General features: G+C 56.4%; 2 protein-coding genes across 6 annotated transcripts in view; both read left to right on the forward strand.

The window, feature by feature from the left end:
• CEP112 (centrosomal protein 112) overlaps positions 1 to 2446 on the forward strand; it is a 306787-nt gene extending 304341 nt beyond the window's left edge. For all 5 annotated transcript variants that reach the window (XM_065908690.1, XM_065908693.1, XM_065908692.1 and 2 more), the window contains 2 exons: positions 993 to 1057; positions 2064 to 2446. In XM_065908690.1, coding sequence (XP_065764762.1) covers positions 993 to 1057; positions 2064 to 2067 — 69 coding nt within the window. In that variant the 3' untranslated portion in view covers positions 2068 to 2446. The remainder of the gene's footprint in view (positions 1 to 992; positions 1058 to 2063) is intronic.
• Positions 2100 to 25437, forward strand: part of AXIN2 (axin 2) — a 64482-nt gene continuing 41144 nt past the window's right edge. The window contains exon 1 of the mRNA XM_065908698.1: positions 2100 to 2148. The gene's annotated coding sequence lies outside the window, so the exon portion shown is untranslated. The remainder of the gene's footprint in view (positions 2149 to 25437) is intronic.

Here is a 25437-nt window from a genome sequence, read left to right on the forward strand (position 1 = left end):
GGAAAACCACTCCTGAGTGGTTGTATAAAGTGCCTTTGAGTTTCCTCCTGACACAGGTGTCTTTGATTGTGTGGCACGGGGCCCAGAGCCGGCGCTCTGCGCTTGGGGACCCCTCGGCCGTACCCTGCAGGCTGGGGGCAGCTCAGGTCCCCGCGCCCCTCGCCCCGGCTCCACTGGTGGGCTGTCAGGGCCAGGGCCACAGGCGGTACCGGCCCAGAGCTCAGGACTAGGCACCTGCCCCAGAATCAGTGGCTTCATGACATCCCATGACCTTGGCAAGTGGCTGTCGTTCACCCCGGTTCACAGGTGAGTGTCAGAAGCAAAAAGAGCTTTCTAGAGCCGTGGGAGCCACGCCAGGAACTGAGTCCAAGTTGGCCTGATCCAAGCACAGTGCACAGCAGAGCAGCGCCTCTGCAGCCCCGGGGGTCCCGGGGGTCTCTGGGGCAGACGGAGGTCCGCTTCCCGCTCACTCCTTCCTTCCGTCAGCAGCTGGGGGTGCCAGCCACGTCTCTGCCCTGAAAAGGACAAGGGGCACACAGGTGCTCCGTGCCCCGCGCCCCGCACAGAAGGGCGCTCACACGGGCAGCTGGATCATCGCCAACGGAGCAGGAGAGCACGGAGGCGGGGCGGCTGACCCGCCCGCACGCAGAGGTGGCGCGGTGGGCGGGAGCCGAGACCCTGAGCCCGGGAGTGGGCCGTGGGCAGGAGGCCTGTGTCAGGGCCCGCGATCGGGAGGACGAGGGGCGGAAGGCAGTGATGGAGGAGGCGGAGAGAAGCCGCCAGGACGGCCGGCCCCCTCGTCTCTGCGATGCGGGGTGTGAGCCGGCCTCTGCAGCCTCTGACTGCGCGCGGGGGGCGGGGGGCAGGGATGTGGTCCATGTGGAGCCACAGCATCAGGTTCACAGGGGCCTGCCTCACCCCAGGGTCGGCGACACGGGAGAGTCGCCGAGGAAACCGCCGGTGCCTCGTCTCACCCGGGGCCTCTCTTTCAGGTTAACTTCCTGCAGAAGCGGGCGTCTGTCCTGCAGGACGAGCTGACCGCCTACCAAAGCAGAAGGTACGGCCGCCGCGGGTCTCCTGACCACCTGCGCGTCTCACCGTCTCACCCGGGGGTCTCCTGCCCGGGAGCTAGAGTCTGCATTAAAAGGCACAAATTATCAGTGTCAGAAAGACTACTTTTAGTAAAGAGCCTGCACGGGAGGACCCCTCCCCCCGCACCAGCGTGATCTTAGTGCTTCGTCAGCGCCGCCCGCACGAGGGCCAGCGCCACCTGACGGGCCTGGGCCGCGGCGGGGTCAGGACGGGATGTGTTCTGCAAGCCCGGCTGCAGGTTACGGAGCAGGTCTCCCTCCTGAGACGGTGGGCTGACGCGGTCCTGGTCGCCCACCGCTTCAGGGCCCACGTCCCCTGCGCTCAGCATGGACGCAGGAGCTCCCGGCCCCGAGACAAACGCTCAGTGAGGTCCCCGCACTAGCCAGGACCCCGGAGTCCCCAGGCCCCCATCTCAGGGGCGCAGGAGACCGTTCTGGTCAAAGGCTCTTGAGGCGTCACTGACCTGGGTCCTGTTTACCTGTCCCAACTGCCTTCCTCCTGTTCAGTGAAAAGCTGGGCTGTTTGTCTGGTATCGAATTAAAAGTAAAAACTTGGGAGGCCCTGCCATACATGACTCGGGTGAACAGCGGGGACCCACCTTACCGTGCGGGGGACTCTGTGCTGTGTCTTGTAATAGCCTCCAAGGGAGGAGAATCGGAAAGAAGCACATATATAAATATATACGCACACACACATCAGTGAGCCATACAGCTGAAGCACACAGTTTTGTAAATCAACTAGACTGCAATCGTTTTTTAAAAAGTGAAAACTCTGTGACTCGTTCACTTTTCAAAAGCTTCTCTTCCTTGGTATAGACAAGACTTGACCCTTTCTGGGTGTCGATGATGAAGTTTTGACATCAAGCAGCCCTTCCACCCCACATCCAGCTCTTCCTCCTGAATTAGAGCATATGTGACCTTGGACAGGCCGGGACGCCAAGAAAGCCGTTAACTCTGGGTTCTGCCTTTCAGGTGACCACGTGGAGACCCCCCGGGTCACCCCGGAGAGAGCGGTGGATCCAGCCATCCCAGCCGCACTGCGGATTTCTCCCAGCAGGTTTGAAGATTCAGATATTGTTAAGTAAACTGTGAGACCAGTGGCATTTTTGATACTTAAATGTAATTAAGATCATAAAAACACCCATCACTCATACACCAATGGCTGGTTTTGTGTTTCCGCCTATTTTTTTTTAACATTCCTTTATTTCCACTTTCCATATTTGTGTGCATTTGAGTGTGTCTTGAGAATTGCTGATTTGGGGGAAAGAAACGATCCGTCGCAATGCCTCGTGGATGCCTTTGTACAGAATTTTACCAGTTGCCGCTGCTCCAAATCACGTTTGTAGTGTCATATCAATATTTTTAACATGTTTGCATTATCTTCATGTTCATATATTATTAAAATATTATTTTGTACTTATCAGTTTTATTTGTACATTTTTATTGCACCTCATAAAGATGACATGGTATTTTTTTCCCTGGAAAATACTGACCATCTCAAATTGTGGTATGGGGAAAAAATATCTTATGTCAGGTCAAAGATCACATCCATACGTAGCGTGTTGCTTGAGAATAAAAATCGCTGAGTCACCTGACGTGAGTCCAAGCTGGTCTCCAATCTCCTCTGGCCTCTAGAGGCAAAGTAGGGTACGAATTTTGTGTGGCAGCTGTGGTTTTACTGTTACCTGCTTGATCTCTGATTTTATGGCTGTGGTTTAATTATAACCTCAATGGACGCTCCTTACGGAAGCCTCTGAATGTCGAGGTGGGTTGGGAGGCCGCTCAACACCCTGGCAAGTGATGGTGGAATGAATTTGCCGGGTCCGCCGTCCTCGCGGAGAGTCTGGCGTTCTGGCGCCCGCCCAGAGGCCGGGAGGCAGCGCAGTGCTCGCGGGCCAGCTCCGCCTTGCCAAGGAGACGCTGAACTGCAGCCGAGGGTCGCGCTCCCCTGGCCGCGCTGGGCCGCGGGCCTCGGGCCCTGTGAGCCGCCGAAGGCTCTGGGCCGTGGGCGGGGCTGGAGTCGTCTGGTTTCCTGCGAAAGGACAGGGCAGGACGTTTATTTACAGTGTTCCAAATTCTTTTCTCTTTCCCACGCCCATCTTCCTCATCTGCTGCCTGAGGATTAATTACCCGTTTTGTGCTGTGACTGAGACATGGGCTGATAAGGGGGCAGCAGATTTTCCTGCCGCGTCCGAAGCCAGGCCAGCTCAGCCTGACCGCTGCCCGCTGGCCGCAGGCGGTGAGCAGCCTCGCGCTCTTGCGCTGAACTGTCTCGCCGGCACCTCGCTGCCCGCAGAGGTTCCCCGGCCCCTCCTTCAGGAACACAAGTCTTTGTGCTCTGGAAGCTCGGGTTCTCCTTGCCTGTAAAATAAATGTAGCACCGGCCTAAAGACTGTTTGGGAAAAAGCGAAATTGTGTCGGGTGCTCTAAAGACGACCTGGCCAGGCAGGCGGTTGGTACCAGCCGGTGACTTGGTGCTCGGGAGGGAGCCACTGTGACGCCATGATTGAGTTTTAGTCCTTCTGTCCGAACCGTGGGCAGCCGGCTTCATCAGGCAGGCAGGTCATGAGCGGCTTGAGGTGAAGACGCTTTGCCGGTGGTGTTGTGTGCTTGAGCCCAGCTCCCTCGCCGAGTGTTTGTTCTCCGTGAGTAAATGTCAGTAGGTGTTTTGGAAAGTTGCCTGCTATTCTTTCTTTTCCTTATTTCAAGGGTTATGAAATTACAAACGCGGGTGAACCTTTGCCATTACCCAGATCCTGTTCCGCTCTGGGAGTCAGCGGACTGAAACACTGGCTGGTTGGGTTCTGTGTGACAGGGATTGGTGTTCCTGTGAACCAGGAAAGAGAGAGAGAATGCGCTTAGCACGTTGCACGTTCCTTGCTGAGGGGGCACTCAGTGTTTACGTGGCTACTGGGAGAGGAAGCGAGTGCCCAGGAGATACGTTAGGGACAGTGCGTCTCACTGTGGAAGACCAACTGTTCATCACCAATGCCTGATTCAGCTGCACTTCCGGCAGTCATTATCGTCTCTACCCGTGAGCCAGGCACCTGTGCTCCTTACACGTCAACCCGCCGTCGTCAGCAGGCAGGGCGGGCCACACTGAGCAAAGTCGTGGGGTCACCGTGTCGTTGGCGAGCACGGGGTCGGCCGGAGAAGGGTTCACGTGAACGCTGGCCCCGGTCGTCAGCACGTGTCAGGGCTTTGTCTGACCCCCGTCTCCGCATCCCCCGCAGTGAGCGCCTCGGGGCTCTGACCCCAGGTTTGGCTGCGGCCCTGCTCAACAATCAGCTCCCCAGATGGCAGCCACCCAGGGCACTGCAGGAAAAAAGAGGACGAGAGGAGGGCAGAGGCGGACAGGCTTGCTTCTTAGTCTGCGGGAGGCTGGGCTGTGGCCTGCGGGAAAGGGCCAGGGTCAAACCTCGTCCCGGAGCAGCACGTGGCAGCCCGACTTGGCGGGAACAGCATACACCCGCACGGCCTCGTTAAAGGCCTCGGCGGAGACGGGCAGAGGGGACCTGTGAGCTGGAGCCGACAATTAGCAGTCTCCTCACTGAAACACGTTCCCATCTGCGGAAGGCAGGGCTGTCCTAGCTTTCTTTCCAAGAGTGAAAAAGAAAGGTAAAAACATCAAAAATGTGGGGGGAAAGTTTCAGAACACAAGGTCATCCTCATCCACAGTTTCCTTAAAAGGACTATCTCCTCTCGGCTTTCATATTTTGTTCAGAAAGGTCATCTCTTTTAAGCCTTGTCATTAAAGGAGGTTTGCTCTTTAAAGTGGGTTATCAAAGGGTGTAGAAATTGCAAGTTACTGAGACTAAAATGCATGATCAATTTTGAGCCTGCTAACTACCACTCGCTTAGAATTGGCTGCGCTTCCACCCTGGCACCCCCTTTGATAAAGCCAGGAAGAGATACATGGTTGGTCAATTCAACGTAGGAAAAGCAGATAATTAGATGAAACTTTTGCTCAACTGCTGAAGTGCCTCTTGGATATGGACGCTTGATTAGGAAGTAGAGGCGTGGGCTGTAATCATATCTGAAAAGTAAAAGTTGAAGATCCCAGATTTTGACCTGTGTTAACATTCTTCACTATGGTTTTAAGAACTGAATCAACCCTCAGGTCATATTATTTATCTATCCATAGAGGAAGAAAAATGCAACTTTAAACATAAGAGTGAAGGAATTTTGAAATCTGGATTCTCACCAACATCTACTGCAGTTGAAGTTCCCTTCTTCTAGACATTTCAGTTTTAAGCAAGGATTTCCACCAGGCATATGTTTTAAAGCCAAAGGCCCAAGATGTTCCCTTAGATTCTGTTGTTTTCAGAACTGAACTTAGTCTGGACATGAGGCTGACAGATACTCTTATACCCTCTTTGGGAGTCTACCATTTAAGGGAGTCTTAGGGAGAAGAGCTCGCTGGAAATAAGACTCTATCTCGGAGCAAAACGAGAGTTACCTGGTGAGAAGCCTGGTAGATTTATTAGCTAAATGGGCCTCCGTGAGTGAAACCACTCTGCCCACACTCCTTCACTCCAGCTAGAAAGAGGAGCTAGTTCCTAGGTGGGGTCTACAGATGAGCTGTTTCCTTTAGGCAGCTCCCTTCACCGACTTGGGCCTCACTGCTCTAATCTAGAACACAAGGGTGTTGACACTGTGTACGCTCAGTCGTGTCTGACTCTTTGCGACCCCGTGGACTGTAGCCCGCCAGGCTCCTCTGCCCATGGGATTCTCCAGGCAAGAACACTGGAGCGGGTTGTCACTTCTCCTCCAGGGGATCTTCCCAACCCAGGGATGGAAGCTGTGTCTCCTGCATTGGCAGGCAGTTTCTTAACCAGTGAGGCACCTGGGAAGCCCCACTGTCCTGGCACGACTGGACCCGTGTTTCCTACTGGGCACCATTCCCATCCTCTACTTCAGGGCCGCTCCAGCCAGCATTCCTTCAAGCCCTGTCTGTACGACTGGTCTTCAGCTGTCACATTTAGGAAACATCCCAGACTCTGGCCCCCTCTGCAAGGTTCATGTTTACAACACTGGCTGGTCATTCCTGCATCCATGTAGTAATAGTTACTGACCATCTGCCATGTGCCAGGCCCAGAGGCTGAAACAACTGACTTATCATCATCTCTTTGGTTGCTGCAAGTCAACCCGGCTCGCCGAGGCCGTGGTCACAGGCCTCTCACGCAGGTACGGTCAGCTGTAGGCTGAGTCGCAGTCGTGGGAGGCTCCAGCCCTCGATCGGTCACTCTCCCGCAGCTGTGAGGAGCCCTCAAGACAGCCTCCCCCCTCCGCGGGAGACCACCACAGCACCAGAGCCGCGTGCAGCCTGGGCCCAGAGAGGGCATGGCCTCACTTCTGCCGGGTTCCGTCCCCAGAGCCAGAGGCAGAGGACAGAGACCCCGGAAAAGTCGGAGATTCCATGACTGTCTCCTTGGTGAAGAAACCCCCCAAGTCTTTCACCTGGAATCTCCTAAAATGCTTGGATCCATGGAAGCATTTTTCCATGGTCCACATATTTTATTGTTTAAAGTTCTGTGAGATGTTGATTAGAAAAGTGCAAGCCTAGGTGATGACTTGAAAGTTCCTTCCTGTCCAAGAATCCTGTTGATCTGGGTCGTATTTCTAGCCGCAGATTACGTGAGCAGTCTGGAGACACTGCTTGGGTCAGGAACACTCAGGGAGACCTCATCTCCCTCTGTGACTCTTTGGGAAGAGGGTCGTGACCAGCGTTGACTGACTCTCCCGGTTCTCCTCTGTTTGGGGCTTGGAATGCATGGCCTATTGTAATTATCTCAGCTAGTGTATCATTATAAGGCCCACCAAAACACAGACCCTGTGCTTACCCTGGTTTTTCCTTCTTTCGTGGAAATACCGGGCACATGGAAGGATGTGGACTTGATGAGGCTGCGAAGGAACATTTCCTAAGCCACAGACACTGACAAAGTGCCCAGGGAAGTGGAGCTCAGTCATCCGGATAAACAAACGAATCAGCCTCCTATCTCTGCTCATCCCACCCTCTCTAGCTTCTCCGCATCACTCCTCTCGGCCTGAACCTGGGGAGTGCGGGCGGCCGTAAACGTGTAAAACCCAGCCCAGCACCCACAGACACGAGGGAGGTCCCGCTCTGTCTGACCCTCCCCATCTCACTGACCGCTGCAGGTCACTGGACGCTTCAGCCAAACTGGTGACCAGCGTGTGTTTTGAAAAAAGTCAGAACTGTTGGTCTCAGTGGCATTTAGCTCTGGCCTGCATGCAGGGCCTGTTTAAGGCTGGAAAGAAAAATAGAAACATCATTTCCTTCAGAAGAGGAAGTGTTTTCCTAACAGGCTAGCAAGGGTCCCGAGACCCTTGCATCTTTGCAGAAATGCCTTGACGTCGGCGGAGGTTTCTCATGAGCCAGCTTCATTTCCCAGTCTGGCTTCTCACAGGTCGGGGGAGCGGGGCACTTATGGTCGGAGCTTGCTCCCTCCACATTCCAGGTGAATTCTGCTCCAGCCCGGGCTCCCGGGAACATGCTCATGTCTCCCAGCTACTGTGGGTCGCAGTCCCGCGCGGAGTGCGCGTGGAGACGATGCCCGGGCCCGTCACTGTGCCCACAACACACCTACCCATGCCGGGTCCCCGGCTCCCGTGTGGCACCTGGGGGTCACCTCTGCCTGTCCCCACCGGCTCCCTCTCAGAGTTAAGGATCTGGGAGCACTTTTCTACTGAGAGTGGTATTTCTTCCAACATCAGAGGCCCTTTCTCTGACCAAGATCCCACTTCTGTTATCCATTTTTCTTCTTCAGCATTTTCACTTATGCATTTGGGCATGTGGATTGGAAACAAATCGGATTTAAGGGAATTTTTTTTTTCTTTAAAATGTTTTCTACATTCTGATTTGGAGTGTGTGTGTGTGTGTGAGATGGTGAATCCATATACTTTCAAAGGCCTATCCATGCATATTTTTCTTGCAGTATTTTTCTTTTTTATACTTTTTTCTAACTGAAGTATAGTTGATTTACAATCTTTCAATGAAAATGAAAGTGTTAGTCGCTCAGTCGTGTCCAACTTTTTGACCGTATGGACCGTAGCCTGCCAGGCTCCTCTGTCCACGGAATTCTCCAGGCAGGAATACTGGAGTGGGTTCTCAGTCCCTTCTCCAGGAGATCTTCCTGACCTGGGACTGAACCTGGGTCTCCTGCATTACAGGCAGTTTCTTTACCATTTGAGCCACCAGAGAATCTCTGATGTTTCAGGTGGAAGATTCAGTTTTACATAGACAGATAGATGTTCTTTTTCAGTAGTATATTTCTTGCCTAATTTTTTAACAGGCTAATTAAGGGCACAAACCACGTGAACCCCCTCTGCCCCTGCTCAGGTGTTTCACCCAAAGCGCGTAAGGGTCACCGTCTGCCTTCTCGCTGGAGGGGGGTGAGCTGTCTGTCTGTGAGACGGTTCCACCTGACGCCCGAGGAGCCACTTCACCCCCTGCGATCCGTACCACGAGCTCAGCCCTGTCTGCTCCCAGCTCACGCCTCCCGCAGAGCCCAGGACTGAGCCCAGGGCGAGCGGGGCCTGCCCCGGCCTGTGACGAGCTTGTCACCCGCAAGGGGCGATGAGGCACACGTGGAGAAAAGAAGACAGAAGAGGAGGGCGAGAGCTCTGTACAGCGGGCATGCCGAGTCTTAGGGGAACTCCAAGGAAGGGGCAGCGTTTTGAAACGCGGTCCCACGGGAGAAGGTGACATTTAAGCTGGTCGTTGGGACAGGAGGCGGATTTCAGTCGGTGAAGACGTGCGGAAGGGCCGGACGGTGCAGATCGCAGCAAACTCGGAGAAAAGCACTTGGAGAGCAGCTTCCCCAGGCGTGCGGGAGTCAGGTCACAGGCGTCCGAGCAAGCTGACCGCCCGGGGCTGGCCAGGCCTCCGCTCTTGCGCTCAGGGGCTTCGAGATGGAGGAAGCGGTGGCCGTGGCGTGAAGACTCAATGAGGTGATCCATTTACAAAGCACGCAACAGACGTCCCGCAGATGAAGGCTCCTCTTATCTTCCCCCGGTCCTCGGTAACTTCAGGGGCTGAGCGTTACCTACACCTGAGGAAACTGAAGGAGAGAGGCGTCTGGACAACTGCTCACGGCCGCGCTTCTCATAGCCATGAAAACAAAATAGAACCCGTGTCTCTGATTCGCTCACTTTTGCTTCCTCTACTTTTACTTTAGACAGCCGCACTGACTCGTGGACACGAATCTGGGCAAGCTCCGGCAGAGAGCGGAGGACAGTGGAGCCGGGGTGCTGCAGCCTGTGGGGTCCCAAGAGTCGGACGCAACATGGCGGCTAAACAGCAACATTTTAATTTTGCTCCTTCTACTATTTTGCGTTGCCTACATGAATGAGGAGCCTGGACTGTATTCTATCAACAACAACACGATCTGACCCCTCGGCTACAGAGGAAAGAGAAGCTGGCACCTGGTCCCAGCTCTCAAGCTTCTCAGTATTTGGCTTGCCCGTTGCAGAGCTGAGCAGTGTAGACAGGGGGTTGTAGACAGTGACGCGGGCTTTCCTGCTGCTGGTGTCCTAGGAGTGGGGCCCTCTTCTGACGGCATCAGCTAGAGGCAGACCAAGAAAGGCTGCGCCTCATCGGGAGCTTGATTCTAGAGCGCGCGCCATTCTCCTGCTGGAGAGGGGCGCTCTGTTCCCAGAAACGCGTGTAAACCTGGGGCAGCTCTCATCTCCGGGAAGGAGTCTCTGGGCCAAAAGTAAGTAGAGTCTGATGTCAGATGACTTCCCTGGAACAGCATCTAAATTGTTCCAATTTATAGAGTTATAGTTTACACTCTGACACCTACTTGGTCGTAATGGTTTTACCTGAGAGTGTGCCTCTAAGAATGGTTGAATTTTGCATTATACCTTCTGACCACAGAGAAGAGAAAGTGTAGTTCTACTGTGTCTTCAGAGAAGTTATTAACTATCTTATTGTTGCAAGCATCATTCATGATACTTCATACAAGAGCTCGTATCTATAGACAAATTCAGTGTCTAGCACTGGTTGAAATGGCCTTAAGGCTCACCATCAAGATAAACAGACAAGAAAAAATGTTTACAGGAGTATCAAATAGGTGATGGGATTGAGATACAGAAGTCACAAGTCAGAAATCACTGAGGCCACCTGGCCAGAGAAATGCCACCTGCCACTGCCATGAGCACCCCTTCATGTCAGCAGCCTGTCTGGGTCCCCTCCCCGCCATAACGTCATCTTTTCACCTGACTAGGCCGCCAGCCATCCAAACAGACAGACAACAGCCCGAGTCAGCAGCGTGGACCGTCTACCCATTCAAGGTCAAGGATGCTGATGATTCCTCTGACTCCATTTGCAACTTAGAAAAAATTAAAAGATCTTTTTTGCAACACTTCTTTTTAAAAATTCATCAATTGCTAAAATGTCTCCATGCTTCACTGTTTGTAAGAAAAGCAGAAATGATGCATTGACTCTGGAATCGACAAAAGGAGAGAGAGGCCACAGTTTTAGAAATAAAGCATTTCAGCAAAAGAAAGACTTCTTATTTAGTTGTAAGCACAGTTTTGAAAAACACAGAAAGCATTTGAAGTACACACAGAGCCAGCTCCTAGGTTATAAGAGGATGTGACTGGCTCATTTATAAAGTAGGGAGAAATCTGAGGCCCCTCATCAGGGGCAGTGAGCTTACATGCCCCACATCCAGCAGCGCTTTGGGCATCTTTCTGCTAAACGCCCGAGAATAGGAAGCTTTTCTGCACCACCAAAGCAGGGCTCAGCACTTCTGGGAACAAGCTTGTTGGTTTGATGTCAACGTACAGAAGAACGTTTGATGAGCCTGCTCAGAAGCATCCGAGAATTCTACAGAAAAGTTATGAAAGGGACCAAAAGAGCCCATCTCCCCGAGCACTCACCCCTTCACACCCACTGTTACTATTCTCCAGAGATGACCCAGATTTTGAAAACAGTTCCAAGGCCCTTGGAGTGATGAGAAACGTTGACACGAAGATGCCTTTTTCTGTCCAATATCATTGGACTCATAGTTTAAGAAAGCTCATCCAACTCCACCCATGAAGAAAAAAACCTTCAAAATGGAAAATTTATGATTTAGTGTTTGATTGATTTTCTGAGATCAAACATGACTATTCTGAGATCACAGATCGGCTCCCCAGGGTGTAGATCGGGTCCAGAACCCAGGCTTTTGGTTCCAAAGCCCATCTCCCTCCACCCCGTTTGCTCTCCTCCCCATCCCCCCCACCCACACCAGGAGCCTGGGACACACAGACTTCACTGGGTGCTGAGATGAATCAAGCTTTCTTTTTTTAAAGTTGTCGCCAATGTCCATTTACTAATTTCTCTGCATGCCTCCTGATCTAGAAAGTCCAGCCCTTGGTCGTGCTGGCAACAGTGTCTGTCTGAAGAGGTGCTCCCAAGCATGGAAGCTTCATTTCATAAACCACCTGATAAGACACTTTCTAGAAGAGCAGCACTTGCCTAGTCCCGAGAGTGAGGCACACAAGCGTCTGCTCTGGGGCAAGTGAGCGAGGGGCCAGAGGGGCTGGGAGCCCGGACCCCCGGCATCACCTGCAGGCCTCAGGCTTCCCCGCCCACGCTCGGGACAGTGCCCGAGGGGTCCCCGAGGAAGTTGCCTCCTGAACCCTCAGCTCTTGCTGAACCCGAAGGGAGAAATCCTTTCTCTCTGGACTTCCACTTCCTTCCCGTCACCTCAGGTGTCTGAAGTAGACCTCCCATCCGCAGGGACAGCAGGGCCTCACTTCCGCGGGTCTTCCAACAGCGGCACCAGGGAGGCAGGAGGGAGATGGAAAGATCGCCACGTGCAACCGGTGTCTCCTGGGCTTTGTCACTTCAAGACGCTTGTGACGGCATCTCAGGACACAGACAGGAGACTAGAGTTGAGAACGCGGAGAGAGGAGAGTGAACACCCAGGGGCTCCTCCACAGCCCGCCAGGGAGCCTCACATGGGGCCGGATGAAAACGGATGCCTTCAGAGAGACCCTGACGGCCCACGGCGCAGTCCATTTTCCATCTGAAAAGGACCGAAGCGTGGCTGAGGGGCATGAGCTGCTGGGTCCAGGCCGCCCAGGGGACTCAGCACGAGAGAAGGAAGCAGAGCCTCCCGTCTCACGTTCGGGTCTCCTTGTCTTCAAAACGTCCCAAAACGTTTTGGCTCGAAATAAAATGCTCCAAGGTGGCTTGATAAGCAGATCGGTCTTGGGGGCCGCAGCTCCTGAACCCTCGGGGCTCCCAGGAGGAAGGGTCACCTCCAAATAAGCCAGATGCCCTCACCCCTCCCGTGGTCACACGTAGGTTGGATAAAGGGGGTGCGAGCAGTTCCTCAGGAAGCCTGGGCCGCCATGAAGCAGGCCAGCTTTGAACCGAACACGCTCAGGCCGCGGGGGACTCAGCCATGTTCCCAGGGCCGCCTCGCCCAGCGTTCCTCCCAGAGCCCTCACTGTTCCCGGGGCGGAGCTGCCTCGGCTCCTCTCACAGGCGGAGGAGGAGGAGGCCGCCGGGCTCATCACGGAGGAGGAGGAGGAGGCCGCCGGGCTCATCACGGAGGAGGAGGAGGAGGCCGCCGGGCTCATCACGGAGGAGGAGGAGGAGGCCGCCGGGCTCCACGGAGGAGAAGGGGTAAGCCGCCGGGCTCTCATGAGGAGGAGGCCGCCGGGCCCTCACAGGCGGAGGAGGAGGCCGCCGGGCCCTCACAGGCGGAGGAGAAGGAGGCCGCCGGGCTCCACGGAGGATGAGGAGGAAGCCGCCGGGCTCTCATGAGGAGGAGGCCGCCGGGCCCTCACAGGCGGAGGAGGAGGAGGCCGCCGGGCTCCACGGAAGAGGAGGGGGAAGCCGCCGGGCTCTCATGAGGAGGAGGCCGCCGGGCCCTCACAGGCGGAGGAGAAGGAGGCCGCCGGGCTCCACGGAAGAGGAGGGGGAAGCCGCCGGGCTCTCATGAGGAGGAGGAGGCCGCCCGGGGGGGCGGCAGGCACTCGAGCCCGGCCTGCAGACAAGGTCTTTCCCGGACTCAGGGAGATTGGCCGGTGGCCCTCCCCTGGGTCACACACCAGAATCGTCTGAGAAGTTCTCTGAGACACGCCCAGGCCTGTGGCCCAGGCAGACGGGTCAGACAGGCTGGGGCCCACGGGCTTCTTAGAAGGCTCTGGGTTATTCTAACGCGCGGCCCAGACGGACCCGTGCTGAAGACCCTGCACCAGACTTGACAGAGACTTTATAAACCGATTCTCCAAGAGAGATCCCATTACACTGCCAACTCTTTGTGTCTTCCTAATGACCAAAGAGACAAGCAGGTGAGATGGGATTTTTCTAATTGCACATCAGTTGGACTTCTCAAACTTCATTTCACAGCTCTGTCTTGAAAAAGCAGCAAGCATTGCATTAAGCCCACAACACTCGCGGCCAATGCAGAGGGTCACCCTCAATGGCAGCATCTCTCCTGGTGCCCTGGGGACTGGGGTGACCTCCTGGTGACCAGTGACACGGCCCCTGGAGTCGGCCAGTGTCACGAGAGGGGAGCAACTGAGAGCAGCCACCCCCAGCCCCTCGGCATGAGATTTAACCACCACTGTCTTGCCTCTTGGAAGTGAGGACGCTGCTCCCAGATTCCTTGGGGACAGAGTTTGCGGACCTCCCTCCAGGGCACCACGGAAGGAGAAGTGCCCAGGCCCCTGTGTTTCTGGGGGTGGGGGTGCTCGCAGACAGAAGGGAAGCCATGCTGGGGGCGTCTGGGGCTGTCCTTGGGCCTCAGCTGGGACGGGTGGGGCAGGGCCGCCGTGTTGGACTCCTTGAAGCCCGGCTCTGCCCAGGTTCACAACAGGGGGAAATTGCAGACCTGGGTCCTGTTGGGCCCGAAGCTGTGACCTTGGGGATTCAGCTAGCCAGCTGAATTAGTGGACAGCTGAACTGCCTTTGTTTGTTTGTTTGTTTTTCATTTGTTAAAAACAAAGGAAAATTCCAAACCGCTAGTATGGTGAGACCAACCTGGGCCCTGGACCTGCAGAGAGGCGCCAGCCCTGGAAATGGGCTCGATTGGCCATGACAAGGACTCGGGCCTCCAAGTTCACTCTCAGGGCAGTAGCACAGCTCCAGTGGGAACTCGGGTCACCTGGCTGAACCGAAGCCCAGGCTGCTCCCTGAGACGGTGTGACAGAGGCCTCCGAGACAGCGCCCCCCAACACTGCCGTGTTTGGGCTGGGAGCCTGTCGCGGGGCGGGGGCAGAGACACGGTGAGCGGCCGCCGGGCCTTGGCCGGGAAGCCGAGATGTTAAATCACTCCGCAGACTGCCAGCCTGCTGCCAGCTGCATTCCTTGACAGCGCGTGTTCCCCTACGGCCCAAGCGCGCCGGGCTGGCTGGAACCCACTGCGGCTCCACCAGGCAGGACCACAGCGGGGCTTTTCCTGCTGTGCTGGGCGGGGAGCGAGTGAGCATTTCTGCCCCCGCTCAGCATCTCCCAGGAGGTGCTCACCTCCTAAGAAGGACGCTACCCACTGAGCCATCCAGATCGAGTAACTGAGAAAATGGTTGATAAAACACATGCCAAGAAAAAGAAAGCAAATTACGGGCTGCTGTCTGGGCTGGGTGGGCTTCTCTGGCTTCAGGAAAAATAGAACAAGATGGTGATTTTTTTCTCAGCCCGGAGGGTGTAGTACCCAGAGCACCACCAGCTCTCCCGTTCTAACAAGTGTCTCGTGGACACCTGTTTAATAGTCCGATACTCATACTGACAAGCCGCCAGTGCCGCTCTGTAGATAGACTCTCCATTTCTTTGGCAGAACTGACTTTACAATGCTGATGTGCCCTGACATGGGTGAGGTGGGGGTACGATTGATATCATTTCTCTACCATAAGCACAGTTTGGGGGGTTCTCACTTTGAATGGCTCAAAAAGCTGTATGTTAATGATCAGTCACTTAGGAGGTATGGTTGCTACAAGCCAGCAGTCAGCACTGGGGCCTGGCCCTTCCCAACCTTGTGAAAATTAACCTTGTTTGGTGAACAAATGGGCAACGATCTTTTTCTCCTGAACCAGACAGAGAAGGGGCGAGGGAAGACACAAGGAGGCTAAGCACCAAGAATTTCGTCAGTTAAGACTCTTTCTCAAACTTGCAAGCTGAAAAGGTTTTTCTGAAGAGTTCCAAGCATGTTTTTGCAAGACATTAAAAAAGAAGAAGAAAGGTTAAGTCTAAAAATTGTAGTTTGGCCCAATATTCACTGAACTCAATGCATTACTTGTGGTATTTTTGAAAAAAGAAAGGAATTTTACTTTGAGAATGTCATACTCCAAAGCAGTTTTTGTAAGTTATTTGTAGGGGAGTTGACTCCTATTTGGTTGAGTGGATGATCTGAGTCTTCCTTTAAAGATATTTCAAACTATTCCAAACAGTCTCTCTCCCTGGTTTTATTTTTGTTTTTCCAAACAACAGAAGACCTACCAGTAAATCGGGGTGGCAGGAAAGACATTTCTATATAAATGGGGAAATAATAATTACAAAAATGTTAAGACACTAAGGGTCATGCCAGATCATCTCCTCTAAAGATGTGCCCACGAAGCTTCTGAGAAGGAGCCAGCCTTGGGGTGACTTGGAGCTTCAGGGAAGGATTGCCATCAACGACTGTCCTAGAAAAGGTGCTCTGCGTCTGTCTATTCTTCTCAAATGGCCCGGCTCCCTCCCGCCCTTGGGGGTGCTCAGAGAAGAGAGGACAGACTGTCGTGTCCCCCTCTGTTTCCTTGGCATCGGGACACTCTTGGCGCCCAGGCCTGCGAGCTCCGGCAGTTCTAACGGGAAGCCTGCCAGAAGCGGAAGGAACCAACCTGCCGAAGCTCCCGAAGCGGGGGAACGGGCTTCTGATGCGGGAGGGAGACAGCTGCGGGCGTGAGGTGCTGATGCGGCCGCTGCGACAGACAGCACAGGCATGGCCACCACTCCGCCGGCACCGCCGCGTCCAGAGTGAGGGCGGCTGCCTGCTCTCCATGTGGAGCGTGATGCTGAGTCTGACTGCAAGGCTATGGATGGTCTGGTCTAACCCCTCGCTTTAGACCGGAAGAAACTAGGAGACCAAGGATCTCACGGGGCTGGCCAGCAGTCCGTGAGAGTGGGCTGCTCGCATGGCCTTGACACGAGAGGGCCACGGAGACGCAGGGGCTGCTTCGGAGCTGCCCACGGACACGGGACCTGCGAGTTCAGAACCTGAATGGACACGGAGGGCCGTCCTGACGCCCCTGTTGGCAGGGTCTGAGCGCTCGCGTCTGCATGGGGCCCGCAACGCAGCCCCATCGACAGGACCGGTCCCCCACGCGCCCTGAGCCCAGCACCCTCGCACACGGTGGGTGTTCCGTGCGGGCTCGTGGAAACACGCTCAGGACCTCATGAGGTCAGCTGCACGCCGGCCCCTCCCTAGAGCAAAGGCAGCGCCGGGACGGTGGGCTCCGACAGAGACCCTGTAGTGTGAGTCCGTTTCCCTCTGACGTCCTCTGCTATCATCCCGGCCGGAGCCTCCCGGCCCCAATCTCTGATCCGGCATCACTGCCGTGACTCTGATCTCTCGGCCCATCCTGTTTTCCCTACGGTCGCCCTGGTCCGTCACACGTTTGCAATGGGCCGTGGAGCCTGGACAGGATGACCTCAGTGGGTGGGCACAGGTGTGTCAGAAGTGCTGGTGAGCAGAGCCACCGCACGGGTCAGGCTCCTCCAGGCAGGCGGGGCTGCGGCCTTCTGCCAGCAGCTTGAGAGCCCGGCGTCTCCCCTCCGTCTCCTCCCTGCAGCTCCCAGGGCCGAGGCGCGCCCCTGACCCTCTGAACTTGCTCGCCCGTCCTTCGGGCTGCTGGCCGCAGTGTCTAATAGGAGCAGGTTGCGCTCCCAGGCCTGACCAGTCGGTGCCCCTGTTTGCACGCGGTGGCCGGCCTGGCTCCCGCAGCTGCGTGTTCTTGGATAAGCCTGCCCGTGTGGACCTGGCAGCCCCGCCAGGTCGAGCTTGGCACAGCAGAGGCCCTGTGGCCCTGAGCGAGCCCGCAGTGGGCCGAGTGTGCCCACGACCACCCAGAACGGCTATTCTTACTGCCAACGGCGCATCAGGACGGGGGTGCAGAGGGGACGGGGCCCTGCCCTCGGAAGCTTCAGCCTGGGGGCCGCAGGGGCCCCGTCTGTTCTTATCTGGGTCTCTGCACACAGAACACTGCTGGAAAACAATAGGCGGGCGGATCAATGTCCCAAAGCACACCTTCCGGAAGTCCCACTGAGGCCTGTGTCTGCTTTGAGGCCAGAGGCAGGTGGAAGCTAATTTAGAAGAACGTGGCCTCCAGCAAAGCCGCCTCCAGTAGGGCCTGCTCCTGGCACCTGCTCTCCTCGCAGCCCGGCCGCCCGCCTCTGAAAGCTGCTTGAGAGAAAGGCCCCGCACTTGGTTCTCTCAGCAGCTTGTGGAGGACGCCCTGGGTGGATCCAGGTTTAACTTCATTTGGTAATGAACATCCATTTTCCTCCTGCTGCTGAAATGTTCATCACATTAATAAAGAATATAGCAAGGTATAAAAGGGGGACTATTGGCAGACCCCAAAAGGAAGGATGGATGAGAGTTGTTGAAGAATCTGGCTGACCCCTGACCCCAGGACCCCCAGCTGGACTCCCAGGACCCCAGGACCCCAGCACCCCCCGCAACAGATCTACATATCAGAAGCCAGGATTAGACTTTCTCAGAACCAGTAATTAGAAATGAACTCCCTATCAAATCTTGCTTTTGTGATGAGGGAACACTGAACGGAATGTTTTCAGAAGTATTTTGGAATAACCCTGGGGCATGTTAAAGCTTTAAAAAAAAATCCACTCCCACCATAAGTTTTTGCCCCCCTCTTATTATAAACAACCCCAAGCATCTTTACTTTCCAACGTGCAAAGATTAGAAAACCACCAGGAAATGGAAAATCCCGCAGAGAGGAGGCGAGATTACTACTGTTCCTAACGTGGGCCCGTGCGGGCTTCCAGGGTTTGCTCCATCTTTTATTTCTTCACAGTAGAAATGTTTGAGCAGTTATAGTTCTGGCAAAAAAAAAAAAGCAAATGAAACCCTCCAATTCAAGTAGAAGTTCCTCCAGGGTCTGTACAAATCATATTAGAAAGCAGCTTTTATGTATCTAGAATAATTACACTTGATTTGAAAGAGTTTGTTTTTTGTTAAGCTAACTTTAGCATCCACGCTAATGGAGAGCAGATGTACATGCATCCCAGGATGCTCCACACCTCTGCTCACGCAGAAATGTGTGTGCGTTCACACCGATGGGGCCCTGGCCTCCCGGGGACCGTTCGTTTCCGTGACCCCTCACTGGCTGGCCCTGGTCAGCTGTCCACCCTGCCATCACGCCAGGACAGCTAGAGACCCCGGCACTTTTGAGCGACCTGCGGGCTCGTTTAATCCGAGCCTGGAGGGTGACCTAAGAGAATGAGGGCTGGGGCGCTAAGGGGTTTCCTCTCTCAGAGAAGGGTTCGGGCCTGGGAGAGAAGGACCAGCCTCAGGAGAAGGTGTGAAAAGCATTCTCATCTCTTCACGTGAACCTCTCTCCTCTGCAAACCCGGTGCTTTTCTTTCCCACAGTGCTCGCAGAGTCTCTGCATAAATGAGATAGAAGAAACAAAAACCTGAGACAGAGGTGTTTTTGAAACGCAAGCTCAAGACAGGCTCATTTCCAGTGGACTTGTCGGCGTTGATGTTGGGGTCCACAGGCCACAGGGCGCCCCTCACCTGCTGTCAGGAGGGCCTGACTCACGTTCTCCCCGAGAACATGAGAAGTGTGGACGTTGCTCCCCGGGTCTGACTCGGAGCCCCCCAACTGCCTCCCTAAAACTTGGAGCCCCAGGCGCAGCCCCAGTGGGGTTCAGAGAGCCCCGGGCTGGCCTGGTGGTCTGCCCCGCCCCGCCTCAGCCCTGGATGCTCTGCCAGGGGGCAGCCGTGACCCCAGATCACCGGTGGGGCCTGGCTCGTGAACGAGGGTGCCTTCCAGATGTGCGCAGCTCAGCAGCTTGAGATTTCTTTCTGTAATGAGGAGGGGGAAGTTGTAACAGAGCAAAATGTGGGCGTGCACATGTGTGTGCTGCGTGCGGGTGCGTGCTGCGTGTGTGCTCTGTATGGGTGTGTGCTGTGTGTGGGTGGGTGTGTGCACGTGTGTGTGCATTTGGGGGGTGTTCTGCGTGCATGTGTGTGCGTGTGCGTGCAAGTGTGTGTGCATGTATCTGCGTATCTGTGCTTGCATGTGTGTGCATGTCTGTGTGCGTGTGTGGACATGTGTGTGTGTGTGTGTGTGTGTGTGTGTGCGCAACGTCTAGGCGGGGCAGCTTCTGGCTAGAGGCGGCTCCTTCATCCAGCGCGTTTCATTTTGGAAACTTCAGAAACGGGCTCTTCCCCTGTGCATTTTTATTTTTTCTGTGTAGACAAGCGTCCCAAATGGGATTAAATGAAGAGGAAAATGAAACACCTCGCCAACATTAGTCAGCATCCCCTATTTTTGTCTCTCTTTTCTCCTCTGTCTCTCTGTCTCTCATCTCTCTGTCTGTCTGTCTCTCCCTGTGTCTCTTTTTCTCTTTTTAAACAGGGAGAGAGGCAGCATAATGATACTGAAAGAGCTTCAGCCTCCGGGAGGCCAGAAGGACTTTTGCAGGAAAGAAAGCTGTGATTTCTTGTCCTCCTGCTGTGAGGAGCTGGGTGAGCCTGGCTCTCCTCCTGGTGGAGAAGCCCCCGGCCCGCAGCCTCTGGGGTCAGCTCCCTTCACAGGCCACTTCCTGGAGGACTGCCAGGCACCCGGACACATCAAAGCCCTAATTAAACCCCTTCTTTAATTGTGTCTTTTTGCTTCATTACTTTCCCTTCCCCTTTGATGGAGGCTGCACCTCTCTGTCGCCCCCAAATTATCCCTTTTCCTCAGTTTTCAGAGGAGCTGAACCTTGCTCCCTGGGATGCTGGCGTGGGGTCCCCCTCCTTTTTCCCCCTGCAAGTTGGGGACACAGCTCCTCGCCTGCCCCCCCCAGGCCAGCAGTTAAAGGGATATTCACACCTTTCCCCCCTCCCTGCTCTTCTATTCTTAGGAAGTTTCCATTGATTATTGTCCTAAAATTCCTTGGTCCAGTCATAGATAAAAGGACAATGACTTCAAAGGGAGAAGCTAAGAGTCTAACCCCAAGCTCAGAGAGCGGACGACGAGATAATTGAGGGTAGGAACCCTCAGGCTTGCTTTCACAGCATCGCCAGGCTGAGCTCGCAGGTGGCTCCAATTTTACTAACATTTGCAGCCGCTGACTTGAGCAGACGGGCTGCAGTCGTTACGAGCTTCAAAGCTCCAGGTAACACTCCGCCCGGCCGGGAACCTGACATCAATTTGGGCCTGAGGCTCCCGCACAGGACGGCGCGACGGCTGCTCCCCGCAAACTCCTCAGCCAGACCACAGGCCCAGCGTGCCGGGGGCGGGGAGATCAAAGGTCCCCGGGCCCCCCTTCAGGGCGGCAATCAAGAGTCAGATTACAGGGAGACACGGGAAGAGTGTGGGGTCTTCCTCACTGGGAAGACGTCCTCTTCGGCTGCTCCGGGCGGACTCTGCAGACGCTGAGGGTCCCACTTCCCCGGGAGCCAGATCCACTGTGTGAGGGTCTGGGGCGCCGGCGGGGGTGGGGAAGCATCATCCAACCCTGAGGGGCCTCGGGGGTGGGGGCCGTCCGAGCCCCCCACACCCTCGCCCCCTCCGAGGCTGGGCCTCTGGGCGTCCTTGCATCCTCAGAGACGCCCAGAGTCCATGATGACCAGGCTGACTCTAGTATGAAGAAAGGATAGCGTTCTGAAATGCGAGGCGACGCCCCGAAATCGCCAGCTCACTGGAACAAGCAGAGCCACCAGAGGCCCGGCTCTGATCCCACGGGGGACGGTGGGGGCAAGGGCAGACCAGGCCTGGGAAGAGAAACCGGGAGTCGCCCCGGGACCCCCGGACCCGTCCTGCTGGCCTCCAGGGCCTCCTTCCCGCCCCGGCACCGCGCGGCCTTCAGTAAACCCCAGACGGAGGGGCCTCCTCTCTGGGTCCCCGCGACCCCTTCGGACCCTGCGCCGGCCTCCAGCTCCGTCTCCATCTCCAGGCCCGAGTGACCGTGATACCCTCCGGGCCTCTGCCAGGCTGAGGCTCCCTAGGCGCCGGCCTCCACCTCCGTCTCCATCTCCAGGCCCGAGCGACCGTGATACCCTCCGGGCCTCTGCCAGGGTGAGGCTCCCTAGGCGCCGGCCTCCAGCTCCGTCTCCATCTCCAGGCCCGAGCACCGTGATACCCTCCGGGCCTCTGCCAGGGTGAGGCTCCCTAGGCGCCGGCCTCCAGCTCCGTCTCCATCTCCAGGCCCGAGCGACCGTGATACCCTCCGGGCCTCTGCCAGGGTGAGGCTCCCTAGGCGCCGGCCTCCAGCTCCGTCTCCATCTCCAGGCCCGAGCACCGTGATACCCTCCGGGCCTCTGCCAGGGTGAGGCTCCCTAGGCGCCGGCCTCCAGCTCCGTCTCCATCTCCAGGCCCGAGCGACCGTGATACCCTCCGGGCCTCTGCCAGGGTGAGGCTCCCTAGGCGCCGGCCTCCAGCTCCGTCTCCATCTCCAGGCCCGAGCACCGTGATACCCTCCGGGCCTCTGCCAGGGTGAGGCTCCCTAGGCGCCGGCCTCCAGCTCCGTCTCCATCTCCAGGCCCGAGCGACCGTGATACCCTCCGGGCCTCTGCCAGGGTGAGGCTCCCTAGGCGCCGGCCTCCACCTCCAGCTCCGTCTCCATCTCCAGGCCCGAGCGACCGTGATACCCTCCGGGCCTCTGCCAGGGTGAGGCTCCCTAGGCGCGGCTTCGGGCTGCCCCTTGGGCCGTCAGAAGGTTAGCAGGAGCCGCTGAGGTGGCCCCGCGCCTGCAGAGCTGCGGCTGAGGGGCAGGCCTCTTGCTCTGAACCCTCGGGCCAAGGCTGGGGCCGCCGAGGTGGCGAGAACACCTTCCCGGCGGCCAGCAGGCCCCGCTTTGCCCGCACTCTCTCCCGACTTTCACAGAGCCCCCGAGTCCCCAGAGGGCCGGCAGGGGCCCGACCACCACGGCAGGCAGCGCCTGCGACTGAGCCCCGAGGGCCTGGGACCCTCCCTTGCCCCGAGGACCCCCCACTGCAGCCCGCCCAGCCAGACTTCTCAGGAAGCACCGGGGGAGGCTACCCTCGCTAATAGGACACCAGGTCCCGCCGAGGAACTGCATACTTGAGCCCCAGGTGGAAGAACCGGGGGCAGAAGCAAGCTGGGGTCCCCCCACTCCTCTGCAGTCCACCCTCCGTGTGGCGTCCACGTCTCCCAGAACGCCTGCCATGGGGTGCAGAGCAGCAAGTGGGACCAGGGCCGGGGCAGGCCGTGGCCCGCGGCCCAGCCTTTCAACACTTGGTCCTCAGGAGCGTCTCCTTGGTGACACCCCTCCAAATTATGCCAACAGGGATGCTCCATCCTTTCTTTGCTTTGGGTTGGTTCTTGAAAAACTATGATGAATTTTCAGCATAGCCTGGTAGCAGAAAATCATATATATTATTTCTCCCAGGATCCAACATTTTAAAAAATCATCCTCTCATTTAGACATTAAACACTGCAGCCTACACACTGCTGTAGAAAAGAGAAACCAACCCAGAGATACCGGGAACACCCTCCGTGGGGTCCCACCTTCCTGCCAGGAGCCCTGTGGACGGCTCCGATTCTTTCACCCAGAACCCTGGTCAGGGAGAAGCACCTGGGGTCACGGCCTCCAGGCCTTGGCTCTGAAGCACGGGGCCAGGGTGAAGCCGGAGTCTGGAGAAGTGAGCATCGCCAAGGCCTGAGATTCGTGACGTTGGATCCAGCCGTCTCCATTCAGACACGTGTGTGGTTGGAAGGAGCCCACACTTGGAAGGCAGAAGTCACGTGTTCAGGTCCAGATCCGGCCGTTCACTGGCCAGCATGGCTTGGACACGTGCACAGGTCCTCCACGTCCCCAGGGACGTGTGACGGGGCCCCTGAGAGACGGACGCCTGCCTAGTGTGCAGGTCTGGGTGAATGGTTGCTGGCCATCCTCGCCCTCAGGGAGCTAGGGGTCCAGAGCTCTGGGCAGAGGCTTCCTCCGCTGGGCTGGTGGGGACTCAGGTGTTGACACAGCCATCCCAGGAGGGCCCACTGTGCCCCTACAGTCATAGCTGGATTTTTCTTTTTCTTGCACTTTTAGGGTCGAAGACAAACAGTGGTCCTGGGGCCCTGCGTGGCACTAGTGGTAAAGAACCTGCCCGCCAGTGCAGGAGACATAAGAGACAAGGGTTCGATCCCTGGGTGGGGAAGATCCCCTGGAGGAGGAGGGCATGGCAGCCCACTCCAGTATTCTTGCTTGGAGAATCCCATGGACAGAGGAGCCTGGAGGGCCATAGTCCATGGGGTCGCAAAGAGACATGACTGAAGCAGCTGAGTGTGGGGCCCTGGGGTTGGTGCTTTAGAGGGAGTCCTCCTGCTCTGAGATGAGGGTGAAGAGGGGCTGCTAAGGGAGGCGGAGAGGTGGCCCCCAAGGCACGTCACCCCCAGCGCCGAGTCGCCAAGAGACTCTGGCGTCTCCACCCCTTTCTAACAGGCAGGAAGTCACTCCAAGGGCTGACCTCTCGGGAGTCCCCTGGGGGCTGGCCTGGCCCCGAGTGGCGGGGCAGGGCTGGGCTGATACACCCAGGCAGAGAGTGCCTGGCTAACCGAGAGGAAGGGAGGGAGCCAGCGCAGAGCCCGGGTGGAGGCTTGTCAGAGCCCCGTTGACGGCCGGCTGTGATCCGTCATCATCCCATCCCAGCAGGTAACTCAGCTGCTCGGTGATTAATCGCATCTGAGTGGAGATCACGTGCCTTCGCGGTATCTGCGGTTTGTAGGGACAGAACAAGGTCTCTGTCAGTGTCCCCGCCCGGGGGTCAAAGTTCAGCCCTGAGCACCTTGCATCCTTTGCGTTTGCTCAAAGCTGCAGAGGCGGCTGTGGGCCTGGAGGGGACGCTCAGTACTAGTCACCTTCCCCGGCTGACTCTGCTCAGCATTTCAGAAGCAGAACATGCCTGAACGTTCTTGGAGAATTCCCCAGGCTGGCTTCCCGGTTTTACCTCCAGAAATACCTTACAGACGGGCGGGGCGGGTGGGGCCATCCTGGTTACAGGGCCAAAGGGCCCTGAGTCACCGGCGGACGGGACCACCCCGCCCCGCAGCCAGGTAAACCAGTCGGCACAGCCCAGGGACTTTCTGCCTTTTCATGCTCTTCACGGGGTTCTCTCGGCAAGAATACTGCAGTGGGTTGCCCTTCTGTCCTCTAGCTGACCACGATTTGTCAAAACTCTTCACTGCGACCCGTCCATCTTGGGTGACCCTGCATGGCATGGCTCATAGCTTCATTGAGTTTTGCAGGCCCTTTCGCCCCAAGAGGGCTGTGATCATGGAGAGAGAAGGGGGAAACAGAGGGCAAGATGCTTAGATGGCATCACCAACTCAGGAGACATGAATCTGAGCAAACTCAGGAGACAGTGGAGGACAGAGGAGCCTGGAGGGCTGCAGACGCTGGGGTTGCAAAGAGTCAGAAATGGTTTAGCGACTGAACACCAGCGGCCCAGGCACAGCTCCTGGCTGCAGGAGCCCGTGGCAGTGGCCGACGCGGTCGGCGGCAGCGCTGAGCTAATGCAGGGCCAGTGCCCCTTGCCCTGTGGTGGTCCCATCCACCCACGGCTGGACGAGGTCTTTCAGCCGTAGTTCTCATGATCCTGGATATGGGTGTTGGGCTTCCCGTGACGTCCTTGATTTGAACCCCAAAACTTCTTCCCACACCCTGACTCCTGGCCGGGCCAGTGCGGTGGTTTGTAGGGGCGTCCTTGGGTGGTGTCCTAACTGGACAGTTAGCAGTCACTCAGTGTCTGCTCTCCAGCCTGGGTGCCCACTGCTTCCTGCTTCACCCTCTGCCTTCCCTCCTGCATCTCTGGTGGAAGCTGCTGGAACCCTGGAGGCTTGGAGTGTGTGGTCCCCAGCCCTGAGCCAGCGGTGGCGTGGACACCCAGCTCCCTTGTCTGCGAGACTGTTTCCTCATGGTTCACGTGAACACCCATCTCAGGTCTGCTGCCGGGAAGCCCAGCGTAAGGCAGCTGCTGAAATCAAGTGTGAATATCTAACCAAGGCGACTGCAGGCATGAAGCTAAAAGACGGCTGCTCCTTAGAGGAGAAGCTATGACAAACCTAGACAGTGTATTAAAAAGCAGAAACATCACTTTGCTGACAAAAGTCTGCATAGTCAAAGCTGTGGTTTTTCCAGTAGTCATGCATGGATGTGAGAG

Source organism: Muntiacus reevesi, chromosome 18 (genome assembly GCF_963930625.1).
Source record: "Muntiacus reevesi chromosome 18, mMunRee1.1, whole genome shotgun sequence".
Lineage (NCBI taxonomy): Eukaryota > Metazoa > Chordata > Mammalia > Artiodactyla > Cervidae > Muntiacus > Muntiacus reevesi.